Source organism: Meriones unguiculatus, chromosome 7 (assembly GCF_030254825.1).
Source record: "Meriones unguiculatus strain TT.TT164.6M chromosome 7, Bangor_MerUng_6.1, whole genome shotgun sequence".
Lineage (NCBI taxonomy): Eukaryota > Metazoa > Chordata > Mammalia > Rodentia > Muridae > Meriones > Meriones unguiculatus.
In genome coordinates this window covers 13,324,478-13,345,593 of record NC_083355.1, presented here as the reverse complement: position 1 = coordinate 13,345,593, position 21,116 = coordinate 13,324,478, and the positions used below count along the sequence as shown (strand labels likewise).

At 38.1% G+C, this 21,116-nt stretch overlaps 1 protein-coding gene across 6 annotated transcripts in view; it reads left to right on the top strand.

Moving 5' to 3' along the window:
• Cep112 (centrosomal protein 112) overlaps window positions 1–21,116 on the top strand; it is a 412,140-nt gene that overhangs the window by 152,828 nt on the left and 238,196 nt on the right. For all 6 annotated transcript variants that reach the window (XM_060386504.1, XM_060386500.1, XM_060386502.1 and 3 more), the window contains one exon: window positions 17,831–17,938. In XM_060386504.1, the coding sequence (XP_060242487.1) occupies window positions 17,831–17,938 (108 nt within the window). The remainder of the gene's footprint in view (window positions 1–17,830; window positions 17,939–21,116) is intronic.

Sequence of the window (21,116 nt, the reverse complement as noted above, 5' to 3'; positions counted from 1 at the left end):
GCCCAGATATTTCATGGAGCTGATAGGAAGCTCTCTGAAGCTTAAATGACAGAAATATAGAAATTATCAAAAAAGAAAGCTCCATGCCGAGTATCTAAACCAAGAATTTTAGGCTAAATAAAAGGTGTTTGGTAGTATCTAGGCTGGTAGAACAAGTTTTTGAGAAAAGCTATTGTGCTCAACTTTGGGTCAATATGTGCACTTAGAGCTGATGGCCTAACACTAACAAGGTCATTTCTTGGATGATTAAGAAAACAAAACCATCAAATAATAGAATCTCAGAGAACGCTGTAGAACCAGTGTACAGTTTTTGCATTCAGTACTCACAGTGTGAAAGCACAACTCTGAAAATTACCTGTGGAAGAATTCAGAGAAGCTGTAAGAAAAATAGTACCTTTATATGGGCCACATATAAAAATATTATAATGAAGAAAATATTATAATGAAACTTCGGTATATCATAGAAAAGAATTGAACTTCCAGGGTAAAATAAATGTTCTATAGCTTTCTAGGCCTCACAGTACTAGTAAAGGAATTAGAAAGATAATAGAGTAGTGTTTCACAGTTTGAGAAGAAAAAAATAAAATTGAATTTTAATTTAATCAATAACCAAGGAATTTTTCGCTGACAAGATAACAGAAAAAGTACACACACATGCACACATGCACACGCGCACATACACACCTACCTTAATTTTCTCTAAAAACATTCCATGAAGACATTTATCTAGACATTAAACACAAGCTTCCCATACATAGGAATACCATCATATAAAAGCTGCATCAAACAAAGATCTATTAAAGTAGAAATGAATTTAAATGATACTAAAAAAATCTTATTATAAAAAAGAACATGAAGGAATTGATTTTCCAAAAAGAAGGTATATATGTTATAAAAATACAAATTTAAGAAATTGAACGAGCTAGGAAATGACTGTGAAGTGCTTGCCACACAGGCCTAAAGTCCTACGTCTGAACCCGTGTCAACCATGGAGAAGCCATGCAAGGTCTCACACTTCTGTACTTCTAGCACAGTGACCAGGCATAGGAAGGAGACAGAGACAGCCAATCCCTAGAGCTTGCAGGCCAAACAAGCTGGTTGAGTTGGTGAGCTCTAGACTCAGTGAGAGACCCTGTCTTAAAAGCTAAAGCCAGTATCCAGGTGGGTTCCCTAGTAAGGGGAACAGGTACTATTTCTGACATGAACTCAATGACTGGCTTTTTTACCTCTCCCCTTCCCCCGAGGGAGGAGCAGCCCTGCTAGGCCACAGAGGAGGACTTTACAGCCAGGCCTGAAGATACCTGATAAGCTAGGGTCAGATGAAAGGGGAGGAGGACCTCCCCTATCAGTGGACTTGGAAAGGGGCAGGGAGAAGATGAGGGAGTGAGGGTGGGCTTGGGAGGGAATGAGAGAGGGGGATACAGCTGGGATACAAAGTTAATAAACTGTAACAAAATAATAAAAAAATAAGAATTTAAGTATAAAAAATAAGAGATAAAGAAAGAAGATTTATTGATGTAAAAAATCATATGGGTGTTCCTCGGTTAACATCCAATAAACAAGAAAAAAATAAAAGAGAGATGGCTTAGCCTCTAAGAACATTGGCTGGGTTCTATTCCCAGATCCCACATGGCAGCTCACAATTGGCTATAATTCCAGTTCCAGAAAATCCGACACCCTGTTCTGGCCTCTGAGGACACTGTACATATGTCGCATAGAGGCATAAAGGCAGGTAAAGCATCCACATAAATACAATAATAAGAAAAAAATGTAGGTGGGAATTGACTGAGAAAGATACCTGATGTCATCCGGCTAGTCTCTACTTGCATGTGCACCCATATGCACACCTCATGTGCACACAAGACAGACAGACATGAATAGATTCTTTACTCTCATTAACAAATTAAAATGCAGTCTCTGCATTAAGCTAACAAAGGTTAACAGATAGATTCATAGGGCTAGGAGAAATAGTTTACTGGTCCAGCACTGGCTAGCCTCACTGAGATGGTGAGTTTGGGCATCAGCATAGCAGTGGCGAAAAGAAGAGGTTTATGGCTAGTGAGAAGAGCAAAGTATGTAAGACTGTCACTAATATGTGAAACTCATAAGATTCCTAAAACCAGAGAAGCATAGCTTAAAGTAATCTTGAAATCTGAAGCTGGGTATAGTGGCACATAGCTTTAAACCCAGTGTTCTGGAGACAGAGACAGGTGAATCTCTGTGATTTTGAGACTATACAGTGAATTCCTGACAGCCAGTGCAGCATAAGAGATCCTGTTGAAAAGAAAACAAAAGCCTGAGGGGGCAGCAGACAGCTCAAGCGTGACTGTCATTAGATACTTGGTGGGTTTTTCTTTCTTCCACCCTTCTCCACCATTTTTCTTCCACCCTTTCAACCCCCTAACACTAGATATAAGAGAAAAAAAGGATAGGGAAGAAAGGAAAGAGATCTCTGAATAAAGTCAGGGATCAGGAAGGGGGTGATGTTATTATTCGAGTACTTCCTCCTGATTAGGGGCATTCTTGGAGCAAATTATCCATTAAGGTATTTAATTATTTCTTCTTCTTCTTCTTCTTCTTCTTCTTCTTCTTCTTCTTCTTCTTCTTCTTCTCCTTCTTTTCTTCTTCTTCTTCTTCTCCTTCTCCTTCTTCTTCTCCTCCTCCTCTTCCTCCTCCTCCTCCTTCTTCATCCTTCTTCTTCTTTCTCCTCTTTTCTTCCTCCTTCTTTTTCTTCCTCCTCCTCCTCCTTCTTCTTCATCCTTCTTCTTTCTCCTCTTTTCTTCCTCCTTCTTTTTCCTCCTCCTTCTCCTTCTTCTCCTCCTCTTCTTCTTCAGACATGACTATTCAACAAACTGTAACCAACAACCCACTCTACCTCTCAGGGAACTAGCATTTATATACTCTCTGAAAAGTCCATAGAATTCTAAACAGTACACAATCACAGAAACTCTTTGCAGCTGGCAAAACCACACCTCTGCTAGAGCAAGAGACAAATCATAGTCAGCTGCTGCAGACAGCCCAAAGCAGTCCCAAATCCCCACACCTGGGATTAAACAAACAAACAAACATAGTCTTATAATATTTCTGTGCTGTTTAAAGAAAGCAAACTTCCAGAATTGCTATTACACTCAAGCCTGAAAACAAGTTTGATTCCTAGAACCCACATAAAGGTGGAAGAAGAGAATACCACCACACTTACCCTCTAACTTCCATATACTCCTTCCCATCTTTCACACACTCAATGTTTTTTACATTAAAACTTGATTAGAAATTATGTTGTCTTTCTTTCATAGTGTAGTTTGGTTATTTTGGTTGGGTTTTTTTTATTTTGTTTGTTTTTGGTTTTTCGAGATAAGGTTTCTCTGTGTAGCCTTGGCTGTCCTAGACTTGCTTTTTAGACCAGGCTGCCCTCTAAATCACAGAGATCCACGTGCCTCTGCCTCACTAGTGCTGGGACTAAAGGTGTGCACCACTACTGCCTCGCTTTTCATAATGTTTTTATTGCCTCTTAGTGTTTTAAAATTTTAAGTAGATGGGGGAAAAATAGACAAACAAACAAAGAAAAAACAATTGAGACCAGTTAAGCTTTGAAAAGTTTACTGGATCATGTTTAAAAAAAAAAAAAAGATTGTAGAACTAGGTACCATGGTGGAATAAAAATGGTTCAGAATCCCCACAGCACCCTGGTCTCATAATGTAGTGAGTTGCTTTTATAAGGAAAAAGACAGGAGTTGCAAACAGCTATTTCCTGTTTGGTGTACTTTACCACTTTGCCAGTTGCCTTCTTTGGTTATAACCTGACACCTTCAACCTGGGGTTGGCTAAGAGGTGGCTGCTGCTCTGATGTTTACCCATGACCTGTAGTCTCAGGTTAGCAGATAACCTGCTTGAAAACCTGACACACTGTATATGGAAGTTCCTTTGCACCAACCTTTGTTGAAGTTAGATACTGGCTTAAGCCTATGTATTATTCAACAAAAAAGAGGCATTAAACAAATCAAGATGCACACTGTAGAACCACAGAGGGAATATTGCCAAAGAATGGGAGCAGAGGACAATGCAACGTCCTCTACAACCTCCAGACTACAACAAAGTTCGCTTTTGTTGTAGTTATAAACATTAATAGGTTAACTTTTTCTGCTTAATGAGTAGTGTTAATTTTAATAGACTTTAATCCACAAATATGTTTTTAGAAAAGACACGACCAAAATAAAATTAACCAAAAATTTTGTTAAACGGATGACGAAAATTTTCAGGGGAAATAAAGGATGACTGTAATAAAGCATCATACAAATTAAAATTAATACAAGTCAGTAAACTAGACCAAAGGGCATGTGTTTGTAGATCAAAGGCGGGATGGCTTGGCTCACATGTTGGAAAGGTATTAGGGATGCACACAGAGATCACAGTCATCAGGTACTTTCACATTTCTTTTTCTATTAGACTGGGGAGCATGAACCAGATAAATTTTCTACTTTCTATCATGTAGAGACAGCACATTAAATTTTTACTCTTGTAAATCAGTTACAAAATTCAGTGGCCCATACACAGAACTTCATTTTTTTTAAAAAACTTGACATATCAAAAAAGACATATTGTTCACCACAATGCAATAAAAGTGGAAATTCAATTTAAATTGAAACTCCCACATTGACTTCTCCAAATTAAAGGTTTTGCTCTATGAAAGACTCCAATAAATATCAAAATGGAAGGCTAGAGAGTGGGAGAAAATATTTTAATTTCTTCTATATTTCAAAGAATTTTTCTCTAAAACATGAAAGACATCAATATAATACAGTAAGAAGACAAATAGCCCAATAAAAAATAGGCAAAAAATTGAATAGACACCTCAGAGAACATATGCTAAAGACCACTAAGCACATGAAAATATGCTGAACATCTCACTAGTGAGATGCAAACCAAAACAAGAATGGTTGTCATCCTTCTGTAGATAGAATGGCCAAATGATGAAGATGAGCGGACAATATCAAGTGCTCACAAAAATGTGATACAGTTGGAGCTCTTAGAAGAGGGTATCAAATTCTATTTTAGATGGTTATGAGCCACCATGTGGTTGCTGAAGTGAACTCAGGACCTCTGGAAGATCAGCCAGTGCTCTTAATGGCTAAACCATCTCTCCAGCCGCTGTTTGCAGGTATTCTATGTATTTAATGAAGAGAAATAAAAACAGGTGTGAATAAGAATTTATGCACAATATTGGCAGAGACTTTCTTCTTAAATATCCCAAACTTCAGTAATTCAAATGCTTTTCAACAAATGAAAGGCTGGACAAGAGCTAATAAATAATATGGAAGGTTGCTGAGCAATCCGAAGGACTGGGTTATTGATAATTCTCAACAAATGGAAGTCTCAAAGCCTGTGCATGAAGGAATATAAAAACAGAAACATCTGTACACTGAATACTTTCTAATCAGTGAGTTCTGCTTGAGCACCTTAGATTGTGTTGTGGCTACTTTTAATCTTACAGATCAGTTCAGTTCTTTTCAGAGCAGAGGTCTTGTCTCATCTTCTTTGGGAAAATTTCATTTTCATATGAGCTGGAAATTTTTCCATCATGCTGCATTGCTTTTGATTGTGCCACTTGGGTGAATTAGACACTTGGGTGGTGATTTTTGTCACCCCACCCAATGACTGCAAGCAGGCACGGAACATTCTCCAGGACAGACGCGATGCTTGGCCACAAGAACAGTCTCAATAAATTTAAAAGGAATAAAAGTATTCTAAGTATGTTCTTTGAGCCACATTATCATAAATTAGAAATAAATGACAAAATAAATCTGGGAAACATTCAAATATTTGAAAATTAAACAACAGACTTTAAAAAAATAACTTATGAGTCAAGGACAATGAAAGAAAGAAAATAGGAAAATATTTTGAACTGTTTTAAAGAAAAATATATGATGCATCAAAATTTATTTAGTTCAGGTAAAGAAAAATTTATAGCTTAAAACACCTATGTCCAAAGAGAAAATTCTTTTTTTTATAAATTGCATATTTATTTTTTATTATAATTTTTATTTTTTTATATTAATCACAAGTTATTTACTTTGTATCCCAGCCATGGCCCCCTCCCTCATTCCTTCCCAGTCCCACCCTCTCTCCCTTATCTCCTCCCTGCCCCTCTCTAAGTCCTCTGGTAGGGGAGGTCCTTCTCCCCTTCCACCTGACTCTAGTTTATCAGGTCTCATCAGGACTGGCTGCAGTGTCCTTCTCTGTGGTCTCAGGGTGAGGGTGAGGTCAAAGAGCCAGTCACTGAGTTCATGGCAGAGACAGTCCCTCTTCCCCTTACTAGGAAAATCACCTTGGATGCTGAACTGCCATGGGCTATGTCTGAGCAGGGGGGTTCTAGGTTATACCCATGCATGGGCCTTGGTTGGAGTGTCAGTTTCAGAAATGACCCCTGTGCCCAGGTATATTGTGTCCTTGTGGAGCTCCTGTCTTCTCCAGGTCTTACTAACTCCCCCTTCTTTCATATGGTTCTCTGCACTCTGCCCAAGGTTTGGTTATAAGTCTCAGCATCTGCTTTGATACACTGCTAGGAAGAGTCTTTGAGAGGATAAACATACTAAAATCTGTACACCTAAAGAAGCTAAACAAGAAGGAGGACCCCTGGTAAGATGATCAATCCTCACTTAGAAAAACAAATGGGATAGACATTGGAAGTAGGAGAAAACAAGAAACAGGACAGGAGCCTACCATAGAGGGCCTCTGAAAGACTCTATCTAGCAGTGTATCAAAGCAGATGGTAAGAAAATTCTTAAGCTACCACGTACTACTTCACTTTAAGAACAGAGTCAAAGTAAAGCAGGCATGTAGCCATGGAAGTGGAAGGAAAAATAGAGAGGAGCACACAGTGAATGATTATGTGCTGAGAAATACAGAAAAATCTGTCCAACCCCAAGGACTGTTTAGAAATACTATCAAAATTGGCTGAAGCTAGGCTGAGTGAAGAAATAAAAGGGGAAAGATACAAATGGGCACAGCTGGGAATAAAAGAAGTAAGAATACCACTGTGGATGAATGTAATGTGCATGTAGATAGAAAGTAAAATCAAAAATTCACTTGGTTATGTCATAAGAGGCAGAAGTACCATATTTGTGATTTTCTTATAGATAATATGTTTTTCTTTTACTACTTTTTGCGTATTAAAAGTTTTTATGGATACACATTCATAGTCACAGTGATCATATACTTTTCCATACACAAAATTTTATGTTTGTATCTAAAGTCAAAGATCCAGAAATGAGACGTTTTGCTGGGTCTGCCTTATTTCACTTATATAACAATGTCCAACTGTACCCATTTTCCAGAAAACAGCAACAACATTTCATTCTGTATGGATGAACACAGATCCATTTGTATATCACAGTTATTCTTTTTGTTGACATACACTTAGGCTTATTCTGTAACTTGGCTATTGTAGACATTGCTGCACTAACCATTGATATCCAAGTAGTTCTTTGGTATTTGCCTTAGAGTTCTTTGGGTATATGCCCATATATATATATATATATATATATATATATATATATATACAATTGTGTATATATATATACACAATTAATTGTATATATATATACAATTAATATATTAATATACAATTAATATATTAATTGTGTATATATATACACAATTAATATATTAATTGTATTTATATATTTATACAGATATACATATTAATTATATTTGTATTTATATACAAATAATATATACAATATAATATATTTTATATATAAAAATATATATAATCTCATTGGAATTTTGATGTAGAATGTATTGAATCTGTAGATTGCTTGTGGAAATATAGGCAGTTTGATGATACCCTGTTCACTCATGAGAATGGGAGGTCTTTCTGATGTCTTCTTCAATTTCTTTCCTCACCATTTAAAACTTTTCATTGAAGATGTCTTTCACTTCTTTGGTTAGATTTACTCCCCAGTATTTAATTTCTTTTTTAAGATCTTGTGAGATTGTTTTCCTGGCCTGTTTATTGGCAAGCTTATTAAGGGGAGATGGAAAATTACTGTTTTCTATTTGTTGGTATTGGATCCTGCTGCTTGCTGAAATTGTTTATCAGTGCTAAAACCTTTCTGTGCATTTTTATGGGATCTTGTGTGTAGGACCATATTGTCTCCAGGTATAGATGAACTTTTCTCTCTCATTGTTCAAGACTTTTAGCATTGTGTTGAATAACAATAGAGAAAGTGGACACCATTGTTTCATACCTGATTTCATCAGAAATACTTTGTTTTTACCTGTTTGATATGATATTACCTATTGCCTTATTTGTATATCCCTTATTATCTGAGATACATGTCTCTGATTGATTTCTTCAGAACTTGCATTATGGAGAATGTGTAAGGCTTTTTGGAAACTATTGAGATGATATATTTTTTCTTTGAATCCTCTTAAGTGATGTGTTACATTTACTATTTTGCATATGTTGAACCACCTTTATGATTAAGTCCAACTTGAGTGTTGTGAATGATCTTTTTAATGTGATAATTGAATTTTGTTTGCAAGTATTTTATTGAGAATTTTTGCATTGTTATTCATCAGAAAGGTTAACCTTTAATTATTTTGGAATATGTGTGTGCATGTGTGTTTATATGCATATGTCCTTATCTGGTTTGGGTAACAAAGTAAAACAGGCTTAGCAAAATAGCAGAACTGAAAGCCCAAGTGATGTTATCTCAGGAACCATTATTGTTATTACCCTTTATTTATTTTTTTTTTGAGATTATAATTACATAATTCTCCCTTCTGTGTCCTCTCTCTTCATCCTCTCATAAAACTCTACTTCTCCCTTTTTCAAATTGGTACCCTCTTTTTTCATTAATTGTTACATTCATATGTGTGTAGGTGTGTTTGTGTGCACATTTAGGAATATACATACATATATACACATATATGTACATACATATATATTATGAAAACAATTGGTTCCATTTATATGTTACTTTCTGATAGTATAGGCACATTATTATTTTGTTCTATAGCACTTTTATATTTTGAGAGTAAGTATGTTTGTGAATTTTATATAATGGGTTTTTATCATATTCATCCCCCCATTCCTACCATCCTTCCCTTTATGTCACCCTCCCAACTTCATTATTTCTTTTTATCCCCCACATCCTCCTCTCCCTTCTACTCCTCCTCTTCTCTTCTTCACAACCTGCTGAGCTCAGTCATTGCTGCCTGTAGACTCATGGGTGTCAGGCCATCCACTGGAGCACGCTCAGCTACTAGAGACCACACTCATAAAGCTGATTCTCCCTTCTCTAGCACCTTCACCTGTCCATAGGCTCTTCGCTGGAGGTTGGGGCCCATGTCCACCTTCCTGCTGGAATGCTGACTGGTTTGTCTTGTGCAGACAACCACAGCTGCTGTGGGTTCATTTATGCAGCAGCCCTGTCATGTCCAGAAGACACCGTGTGGCTGCAGTCCTCCCTGACTCATGGCTTGTACGGTCTTTCTTTCCACACTTTGTGGATGGGGAGTGTGATATAAATGTTCCATGTATTGGTGAGACCTCCACCCACACTTGCTCTCTGAGTTCTGACCAGCTGTGGATCTCTTTATTAACTACAGCACACTAAACAAAGATTGTTCTCTGATGTGGGCTGAGCGCTGCACTAATCTATGGCTATAGAGAGACTAGAAGGTCATAGCAGTTGGCTTCACCTTTAGGGCCTCTGAATTCTCCAGCTATAGGTTCTTGGTTAGATTAACAATAAGAGCTATGAACTTTCTCCTGTGGACTGGACCAGAAAACACTTGGTTACCCCCATAATGTTCATGCCACTATTGAGCCCAGAGACATATCTTGCCAGTTATTATTACAGCTCAGTCAAAGAGTTCCCAGTGGGGTAAGACTGTGGAAGCATTATTCTCAGAACCTTACCCTTACATAAAATGTCAAGTGTGGGTAGTTAGATATGGCAGGTAGCATTTAGAGATTTGATTTTGGGAGTGTCCTTTCTTTTGGCTCACTCTTCAGACCATCTCTATTCTGTGCTGTGCCAGGCTCTAGTTTCCAACTTCACTGAAGCTGCCAGAGCAGCTGCCTATTCCTCTTCTTTACTGGACAAGTCCATGTGCTCTTACCCTGGACCTACCGTGCCCCAGTGAGCTGAATGAGCTCACACAGTGCCTGAAGCAGTGCATGCTTCTGGAATCCCTTTACTTTTCCACATTCCCTGTCTCCACGGTCTGATTTCATGAGCGGCTCTTGCCAAGCCTGGGTTGCTGGTTGGGGCTAATTCACACTTTTGAATACTAATAGCGATGACACAAGCAGGATGTTGTTTTGGTTGTCTCTTGTTGAAGGAATGGTTTCTATTACACATAGTTTGCCAAGTACAATCAGATTTCTGAGATAAGAAAGCCCCATTTGTATAAGTACTAAGGGATTCCATGTGTGATGGAATCCTCATGGCCAGGTTTTTTTCACACATCAATCAAGTGATCCTTAAAGGGGTGGGGGAAGGCTTGAATAAACGTTAAAGAAAATGTTAAAATGTATATGGGAAGACATGATAGATTAGACATCTCCTATTCAAGATTGTCAGTTATTTAAAAAGTGTGTGGCTGGTATAGATTAAATTCTACAAGGGAATCAAGCAGCAGACTCATGGTGTAAAGAGCTGTATTTGTAGCCTCCCTTCCTTTTCTGTTTTTCTTTGGAGTGCCTTCATTTTTCTGAAAAACTGGTTAGTGTATAAGCCAGAGAATACATTTAGAGACTGATATAGATAGCAGAACTGGAATTATAACCTTCAAAATGAAAATATTTGGCTTGTTCAATAAGGGCTCTCTGTTTCCAAAATGAGGCCCATGAGAGAAAGTAGAAACAAATTCTAAGAGTTACTTTCTACTGTTTCTTTCACTTAGAAGAACTTTTCTTCTTGTTTCAGTGTCAGTTGTTGGGAATTATAGAATTACATAGAATTATGGAAATAGAATAATTACATAATATTTACAAACAGTAATGAGGTATGTTGATCTTTCATAAAATAACTGAAAGAGATAACTGTATATATGCCATGTGTGAAAGTTCTTAATCCTGCAGACCCGCTGCATAGATTTCAGGCAATTTGTGGCTCCATGTCTTCTGCCCTCCCCACTTTTCTAGTCTTTTGTTCTCTGAGAAACATCTTGTTTTATAGTCTATGCCTTTTGTTGTTGTTGTTGTTATTTTAATAGTCATTAGATAGATACATGCTGTTAATTTTACAACTAGAAATCATTCTGGTTTACTATAATCAAAAATTTCCAAAAAAAAAAAAAAAAAACAGATCTGTTGACTAGTAGGCTGAGTACTTAATCCATTAATGTTAAGTTACACTTTCTATTTGTTTAATTTAGAGTTCTCTGTTATGATCAGTGCTGTTTGTCATCTCAGTGCAACCTAGAATCACCTTGAATATGGGCCTCTGGTTGTGAACATACAAATTCTGGTCATCTTACTTGTGGGGCAAGCACTTCATTCACTGAGCCTTCTCCCGAGCCCTGCTTTCTGGCATTTGTTTTTATCTGTTGACTTTTCTGTGTATTTCTCTGTTTTTATATACCTATCTATGTCTATGTATCTGAAAATAGTTGAAAGACAATTTCTTAACATTTCTTCAAATGTTAATTAAATATAATAGCGTATATTTCAGTTCTATATTATATTACTTGGTAATTGTACAACTTAGATTGTGCATGCCATATTACTTACAATGTAATGGCACACAGCACATTACTGGAGAAGACCAATTACTTTTTATGGCTGTAGTTGATGGACAATGCAACACGATTATCCATTCATTGTACATTCTTCCTTTTTCCTAGAACCCTGATCTTATTTAGGGAATCTAGAGTCTCCCAGTTAAAGCCTCTTTTATAGAAAGTGGTAAACATTTAGTGCAGTTCAAAGGAATGAGATACAAATTGGCCAGTTGAGGTGCTATTGACAGCAGTTAGACTTGCAGAGCTCAAGGAGGAAAAGTTTTATTTTGGCTTACAGTTTGAGGGTGTAGTTCCTCAGGGCTGGAAGTTTTGCCAGCAGGAAGTCACACTGTCTCCCCAGGAGGCAGAGACAGGTGAATGCTGGTGCTTAGCTTGCACCCCCTCTTTTCCTGTTTGTTCAGCCTGGGACCCCAGCCTGGGAGGTGATTTAACCCACACTGAGGGCGGGTTTTCCCTGTCAGTTTTATTGTAACACCCTTATAGACATGCCCAGAAGTGTGTCTTTTAGGTGATTCCAAGCCCATGACGTTGACGGTAAAGATAGATCATCACATGCTGCCTTGAAAGAGGACTCTGAGCTAATTCAAACCCTTTCTCCTTGTCTCCTTTCCTTTGCCCTCTGCCCTCCCCTTCCCAGATGTCTAAGACTAGAGAGATCATTTTGCAACTGCTAGGGCAAGGTTGAAAGGCAGCAGCTGTGACCCTGACAGCTTTGTCCTCTTAGACGCTTACTCCTGAACCTTCTTACATTGGGAAACAATTAAGTCCCAGTACACTCTTGAAGCCCTGGGTACCTGGGTTTCCTCTGAGGTGTTCGTTCCTCTGGCAAGGAATACGCATGAGGCTCCCATCAGGAAGATCCCAGTGCCCTTCACCACTCCTAGTTCTTGCTTCTGTTCTCTGCAAACAGCACAGAAATGTGTGCAGTCCTGCTCCTGCTTCTGACCATGTGCCTCCTCCTGGTTGGAGCTGCCAGACTCTATGCTAGGGTTTTCTTGAAGCCAGAGATATATAATAAAGGAACTTACTTCCCTTAGTTTTTGTTTGAAGTAGCATGGAATTTGGAATGTTCATGTGTGGTGAAGTAGAATCCTTTGTAGTTATGGCAACTGAGAACCAGACTTTTAGATAAGCGTTGTAAGCCCTCTTTTCTGTATTATTTAAATTGTGGCGGAAGAATGGAGTGGGGTTTGGCGTTCTCGGTCAGTGTTAATCTAAAATGAAATACAGTTCTTTTTTACTTACTAGCCATTGTTATATACTTTGTTCTTAACATTTATATCTTAAAAGTCTTGTTCTATGTTTTAATTGTTTTCTACTAAACTGCTAAGTGGTCTACAATCCCAAATTTGCTCTCTCTCTCTCCTTGTCCTTTTACTTTTGTTTATTCTTTCACTCATTCATAAGATAACTTTTAGTCTCAAAATATTATTTCATTTTTTCTTAAATTCACAAGTCACTATCATATGTTTATAGCACATCATATCATATCTTCCTGCTATGTGGATTGCTCCAGCAGTAGAGTTAGAATCTTTTTTCTTAATTAATGTATTCACTTTATATCCTGATCAAGAGCCCCTTCCCTCTGCCTGTCTCCTCCCCCCATTCCTCAGAAAAGGGGAGCCACACCCACCCACCCTGCCTCATCAAATCTGAGCTTATCTCCTTCCCCTGTGCCCTTGTGAGGCATCCCTGCCAGTGGGGAGTGATCAGAAAGTAGGCAATCTAAGTCCATGCCAGAGACAACCCCTGCTCTCCTTACTAGGGAGCCCACATGAAGCCTGAGCTTCCCATTTGCAACATCTGGGTAGGGGACCTCGGTCCCCTCTATGCATGGTCCTTGGTTGGTGCTTCTGCTTCCACAGGCCCCTGGGCCCTGGTTAGTTGGCTCTGTTGGTCTTCTTGTGGAGTTCTGTTACTTTCAGGTCCTTTTATCCATCCCGCCACTTTCCCACAAGACTCTGCTTCACTCAGTGTTTGGCTGTGAGTCTCAGCATCTGTTTGGATCTACTGCTGCATGTAGAGTTTTTATTCTCTCCCTTCTCTATGGCCAGATGCTTGATGATTGTAAGTCTGCGCTATTGACTTGCAGCAGATCACTAGAACTCACTTCTCTTATGCCATTGAAACTTTGTCCTGGGCAATTTGTCCTAATTCTTTGACCTCTGGTCCTGGTAGCTGCCACTGTCCTTTCTGTTCCATGCGCTTGACTTTGTCAGATCCTACACAGGGGTGAGACCACTCAGTTTTATCTTCCTGAGCTTGCTTATTTCGTTTAACATGGTACCCCCTCACATGTTGCCACAAATGTCAGGTGATCTTTTTTGAAAGGCTGACTAGGACTCTGTTTTGCATATATACTCCTCTGTATGTATGCCTGTGACTATTCAGAAAGATCTCCTATTTTGGCTACTGTGAATGACACTACAATGAACATGGAACTGCAAATATTTCTTCAATATATCAATTTCAGTTGCTTCGGTTATATACACAGTAGTTGCATTACCAGATCAAGTGATAGCTCTGCTTTTGGTTTAGAAAGCTCTGTAGTATTTTGTACAATTACTATGCTTATTTACATTCCCACCAACAGTATAAGAAATTCCTTTTATTCTTCTTTCTCCTTAGCACTGGCTAAGTAATAATTAATCTGACCGGTACAGTAACTGTGGCTGGGGGGTGGTGGCGCATGCCTTTAATCCCAGCACTCAGGAAGGCAGAGGCAGGCAAATCTCTGAGTTTGAGGCCAGCCTGGTCTACAGAGTGAGTTCCTGGACAGCCAAGGCTATATAGAGAAACCCTGTCTTAAAAAAAAAACCAACCAAACAAAAGATGCTGACTGTACTTTTAATTTGTATTTACGTAATGATTTGTGATATTGAGTATTCTTTTCATGAATCTATTGGCCATTTGGATGTCTCCTTTGAGGTACATGTTCAAGCCCCTTGGCTGGTTTTAAATGTCTGGATTCTCTTGCTGTGTTTTGCTTAATGTTGACCTTTAATGAAATACACTCCGTCCACTATCTAGTTGTCTCTACACTGAATTGTCACAGTAGCTGTAAAAAAACTTTTGCTTTTGTGTCTATTGTTGCTCACTTGACTGTTCATTTTGTTACTGTACAAAGAAACCCTTGCTCATACAATGCCAAGAAACTTTGCCCATGTGTTTACTCCTAGTAGATTTACAGTGCCACATATAATGTTTAAATCTCTCTCCTTTTGAATTTTGTGTATATTGTGTAATAATCCAGGATCCACTTCAAATATACAGCTGGTTTTCCAAATACCATTTTTTGAAGAATTTTCCCCTCTTGATTAGTTTCTTTAGGTGTACAGATTTTAGTAGGTTTATCCTATATTATATGTCTATATGAGTGAGTATATACCGTGTGCATCTTTCTGCTTCTGGGATAACTCACTCAGGATGATCTTTTCCAGATCCCACCATTTACCTGCAAATTTCATGATTTCCTTGTTTTTTTGTTGCTGAGTAATATTCCATTGTGCAGATATACCACAATTTGTGCATCCATTCTTCAGTTGACGGGCATCTGGGCTGTTTCCAGCTTCTGGCTATTATGAATAAAGCTACTACAAACATGGCTGAACAAATGTCCTTATTGTGTACTTGAGAATCTTTTGGATATATGCCTAGGAGTGGTATAGCTGGATCTTGAGGAAGCGCTATTCCTAGTTGTCTGAGAAAGCGCCAGATTGCTTTCCAGAGTGGTTGTACAAGTTTACATTCCCACCAGCAGTGGAGGAGGGTTCCCCTTTCTTCACAACCTCTCCAGCATGTGTTGTCTCTTGAGTTTTTGATCTTAGCCATTCTGATGGGTGTAAGGTGAAATCTTAGGGTCGTTTTGATTTGCATTTCCCTGATGGCTCAATTCCTATCCAGAAAGGCAAAGAGGCTGGACATCAGAAGAAGGAGAAAAGAGGGAACAAGTCAGGAGCCTGACACAGAGAACCTCTGAAAAGCTCTGCCATGCAGACTATCAATGTAGATGCTGAGACTTATGGGCAACCTTTGGGCAGAGTGCAGGGAATCTTAGGAAAGAAGTGGGAAACAGTAAGATCTGCAGAGGACAGGAACTCCACAAGGAGAGCAACAGAACCAAAAAATCTGAGCACAGGGGTCTTTCCTGAGACTGATATTCCAACCAAGAACTATGCATGGAGATAACCTAAGACCCCTGCACAGATGTAGTCCTGGCAGTTCAGTATCCAAGTGGGTTCCATTGTAATAGGAACAGGGACTGTCTCTGACATGAACTGATTGTCCTGCTCTTTAATTACCTCCCCCTGAGGGGGAAGCAGCATTACCAGGTCACAGAAGAAGACAACGCAGCCACTCCTGATGAAACCTAATTGACTAGGATCAGAAGGAAGGAAAAGAAGTCCTCCCCTATCAGTGGACTTGGGGAGGGGCATGCATGCAGAGGGTGGAGGAAGGGAGGGATTGGGACTGGAGGAGGGAGAAAACCACAGGGGAGATACAAAGTGAATAAAGTGTAATTAATAAAGAAAAAACAAAAACAAAAAAAAAGAATTTTCTCTTTGTGTGATCTTGGCACGCATGTGGAAAATCAACTGATGATGAGTACAAGTCTGCTCATTTCTAGACTCTGATTCCAGTGGTCAGTGTGTCTGATTCTATGCCAATGTCATACTGTTTTGATTACTGTAACTTCAGTGTATATCTTGGTGTCTGATAGTATGATAGCTTCAGCTTTGTTCTTTTTGCTCAAGATTGCTTTGCCTTTTAGAAAGCCTTTTTATGGGCCTTCGCACATTTTTAGGATTATTATAGTATATCTAGTGCTGTGAAAATGATGCTGGAATTTGATAGGAAGTCTACTGTATCTGTGGATTCCTTTGGTTGATGTTGACATTTAAAAAGTATTTCTAACCAAAGAGCACAGTATGTCTTTGAATTGAGCTATTTTCATTGGCACGTTATTAGCATTTTATATTTCTGATACATTCTTTAGCTATTCGTTTAAAGTTATATCTAATCATTAGATTTTTGTTAGCATTACAAGTGGGGTTTTTTAAATTAAATTCTTTTGTTGGGGGCTGGAGAGATGGCTCAATAGTTTAGAGCACTTGGCTGCTCTTCCAGAGGTCCTGAGTTCAATTCTCAGCAACCACACGGTGGCTCATAACAATCTTTATTGAGATTTGATGCCCTCTTCTGGCATGTAGGTGTACATGGAAATAGAGCATTCATATACATAAATTAATAATATTTAAAATTTTTTTTGTTGTTGGGATATATCAGCACTCCCGGTATTAGACTACTACTCTGTATTTGGCAACTTATTGATTCAAAACTAACAGTTTTTAGTGACATCTTTATGGTTTTCTATTTGTACGAACATAGATAATTTCATTTCTATTCCTGGTGAACTCTTTCCTTGTCTCAGCACACCCTTGCTCTCTAACTAGCTCTTCCAGAACTGTGGAGAAAAGGATGGAAGTAGACATCCTTGTCTAGAGCCTTCTCTTAGGAGAAGAACCTTCAGCTTTTCACAGTTGAATGTGATGCTGCTTTGGCTTAACATCATTATTGTGCTGTGGTACATTCTATTTGTGTCTAACTTGTCAAGAGTTTCTAATGATGAAAATGTTGACTGTCGGCTACTGGTGGTGGCACATTCCTTTAACCCCAGCAGTGGGAGGCTGAAGCAGGAGGACCTTGAGTTCCATGCCAGCTTAAGCTAAATATGAAAAAAAAAAAAAATCTTAAGAGAAAAACATTGAAAAGAAAGACATTGGATTTTGTCTAATGCCTTTCTTTAAACTTTTGTGGTGATTACCTAGACTCTTTCTTATTTCATTAACATAGTATATTTTATTGTTGCAACATTAGAACATAGATATGTACTGATTTTAATTTCCTTCTTGAAACTTAAAATTTACTAAAATAAATCATCATATATTTTATTCTTTTATCAACCTTAACTTTTATCACTGATTGTTGAGGTGTTTATGGGCTGGGATTTTAAGGGATGCACAAAATCTAAGATATGATATATAAGGAGTTTCTAATTTGATTTTTAACTTCACAGATGGAAAAGGTAGAAGCAGACCTAACTAGGTCCAAGTCTCTTCGTGAGAAGCAGTCCAAGGAGTACCTGCGGCAGCTGGAAGATGTCAAGCAGAAATATGAACAGCAGGTCAGCCCTTCAGTTTCATGATATCAGTAAATTTTTAATATGAATATAATCTCTCTTATAATCATCTTTCTGTATCACAGATATATGTCTGTAAAATAAAATATGACCATTAATATATTTGGAATATTTAAAGTAATATAATGTAGTGAAACCCAGACACAGGAGTTTTGATATTCTACCAAAGCCTATTCTGATAGCTTGCTCTTCTCAATATTTAATTGAAAACTTTGTTGTTACACTTGACGTCCCCTAACCCTAGGATGGCTTACTCAGTCATTTACAGGATAGCACTGGGCACGTGCTATGTGCCAGTCTCTGCTAACAGCACTAGGCACTGACAAAAAGACAAGAATCTTTTGCTGATGCACTCTAGATTTTGGTGGACAGTCAATACATGAATAAAAGTTAAACTGATTCTGAAAAGTGAGTCAAGAACAAGAAGACATCCTATAGACTTTGCCAAAGGCAGGCAGGAGTCTAGTCATCAACATGGTAAAATGGGTCATCTGGGGAAGCCCTGAATCCCTGCTAAGAATCTTCTGGAGCCACCTAGAGGTCTTTGAGGTACGACATTCTAGGCAAAGAGATCAGCAAGTTATAAAAACCCAAGAAGAGAGTAGGCTTGGAGGGGCAAACGGGACAGTAAGCCAGGTCAGGCAAAATGTAGGAAGAAGCTTCTTAGCTGTGGGAGCAGAGGAAATAGACCCAAATGCTGGTGGAAGGAATTTAGATTTTAAGAATCAAAAGTTCTTCTCTTTTTAAAAGTCTCCCAGAATAGTTAACTATTATTAAATTTTTAGTTATCTGATTTGCTTGTCCTTAACATCTGGAAAAGCATTAACTGGATTTTTAACTCAGGTTAATTAATTTATTTCTAAAGATATTTGAATCTTTGAAATCTTAAAATAAGAATAATTTTTAAATTATACTTTAAGCTCCATTAAGCAGGTGTGTATCAAAACTAATTAATCCCTTATGATCATTGGATTTTATTTCCTCTACTAATTGATATTAATTAGTGGTTTATTTGAATTCAGTAAAAAACAAGCCTGATCTGGTATGTGTCCTGAGGGTTGTTGTTTTAATCTTAATATATTAGTAAAATTAATTGCCTGAGTTGCTTCCACAGGGATGGTGTAATTGTATATAGTTAAAAAGAGAGTGCGTGTGAGTTGGTTTTTCTTGTTTAGAATCTGACAATCCTGCTTTGTTCTGAACAGGAAACCCATGCCCACCCTGTAACATCTAACCTGTGTTCAAGGCTTTTGTCACACTTTGCATCTTTTTAGCCTGCATCATCTGTTGTTATTTCTCCAGAACTATAGAATAGAATCTAGCACATCATTTTGCACCTTAAATCTATTCCTTATTGTAAATTTGTCTCTTGTAACTCTATATTATTAACTCTAGTTGGGAAATGATTTGCTCAGAGTCCCAAACTAAACTGTGTTATTAAAGCAGTAAGAACAGTGAAATAAGTACGTGGGTCAGTGGGACAGAGGAGAAAGGAAACCTCCTGTACAAAGTATTTACACGTGTGTTCAAAAGGTGTGTGTGCATACATGTACGTGCATGTTTGTGTGTGTATGAGAAGATGATTTGGAGTAATGAAAAGTTGCAAATAAAATAAGTCACACTGAATCCATCTGATGCAATACTATGTCAACATATGAAGATTGATGGGAAGAATAAAGTACATTTTAGAACACCTTGTAGATTATCTCATTTGTGCAAAATTAAATGATATGATTCCATAACGTTAGATATTTTTATCAGATTTTTTAAAGTTGCACAATAGAAGAATGACGGGGTCAATTTCTGATTAGTATGTAATGGCATCTAAAAGTTATTCTGAGACATGCCAACTTAATAAGGTATATTTCTACTGGAATTCACTTGGCCTAATGAGCCATAAAGGATATTTTCCACAATTCTAACGCTGTAAGAGAGGTTGCTCAGGAACATAGCTCTGAAAATGGAGTATAGAACATTACATTAAGAAACAGAACCTGGGATTAGAGAGTCACAGAAAAGTGTGGGAGATATACGCAACATACATTTAGGAGGGTATTTGTCAACGTGATGACATTAAAAACTTTGAAATGTTTTCTTAGTGGAAATTTTTATTGGCTTGAAAAATAGTCCCCAGAAGCCAGTCCATAAATTCCATTTGTTTACTGTGAAAGATTATCATGAGAAATGATAGTGCATTAGACTGTATATGTCAGCATGAGCATGCCCAGAACTAACCCAACTAAATAACCTCTTTCCCTCTTTGACCCAGGAAGCCCAGTAGGTGCTCAGGGAAAGGGGAGTAGAGTTGCCTGTCTGCTTTTCATGAGCTACCTGACAAGAGCCATCATGGAGGCACTATGAGAAACTTCTCAGTTAAGTGACAGCTCACAGAGACATTTTTAAATGATTGTGTCAACCTTAACTGAGACAGTTAAGTGTCTTTTAGTCACTAGTGGTGATTTAGAATAAAGTCACTAATGGTGAGTTAGAATCTTGAAGTTGAGAATTTGGACAGGGAGTTACTGTGTAGGATAAAAACCCTCAATTTTATGATGCTTTAGATAGGTTGGAATTAAGTAGATTATTTACTGGGATTTAATATAAAATGCTGGACTTTAGTTTAGAATAAGAGCTGTAAAATTTTGAGGGTAAGTGAGGGTAAAGATGACAGAAAGAGTCAGAGGCCAGGGAACACAGTGACCAGGGGCATAAAGACAGTCGACCAGAAACACGTAAATGGCTATGGCCCTAGACTATTTGTGTCTTATGTCACATAAAGAGTAAAAATTTAGGTCATATTCATGTAGGACACTGAGAAATTTGAGCATGTTCAATAAGACATTTCCAGAATATAGAAAGGTCTGGAATTATGTGAGAGGGAACATTTAAAGGAATAGATAATCTTGCCAAGAAAAAACAATACTAAAGAGAGTTGAGTATCTTCTATTTTTGCTGTAGGCTGACAGCTCTCAGAACCTTTTTTGGGCCAAGCCCTGCTCTCTCGATGTTCTGTCTTCATGTTTGTCTATATGCTCACCTTCAGTGCTCCTGGGAGGCAGGTGTCTCTGTTCCCCTTCTCATCTTCTAGGAGTAGAATGCAAGGCATGTCCAGTTATATGACTGGCCGTAGTTCCACACTGTGAGCAGGTGCCAGTTCAGAACT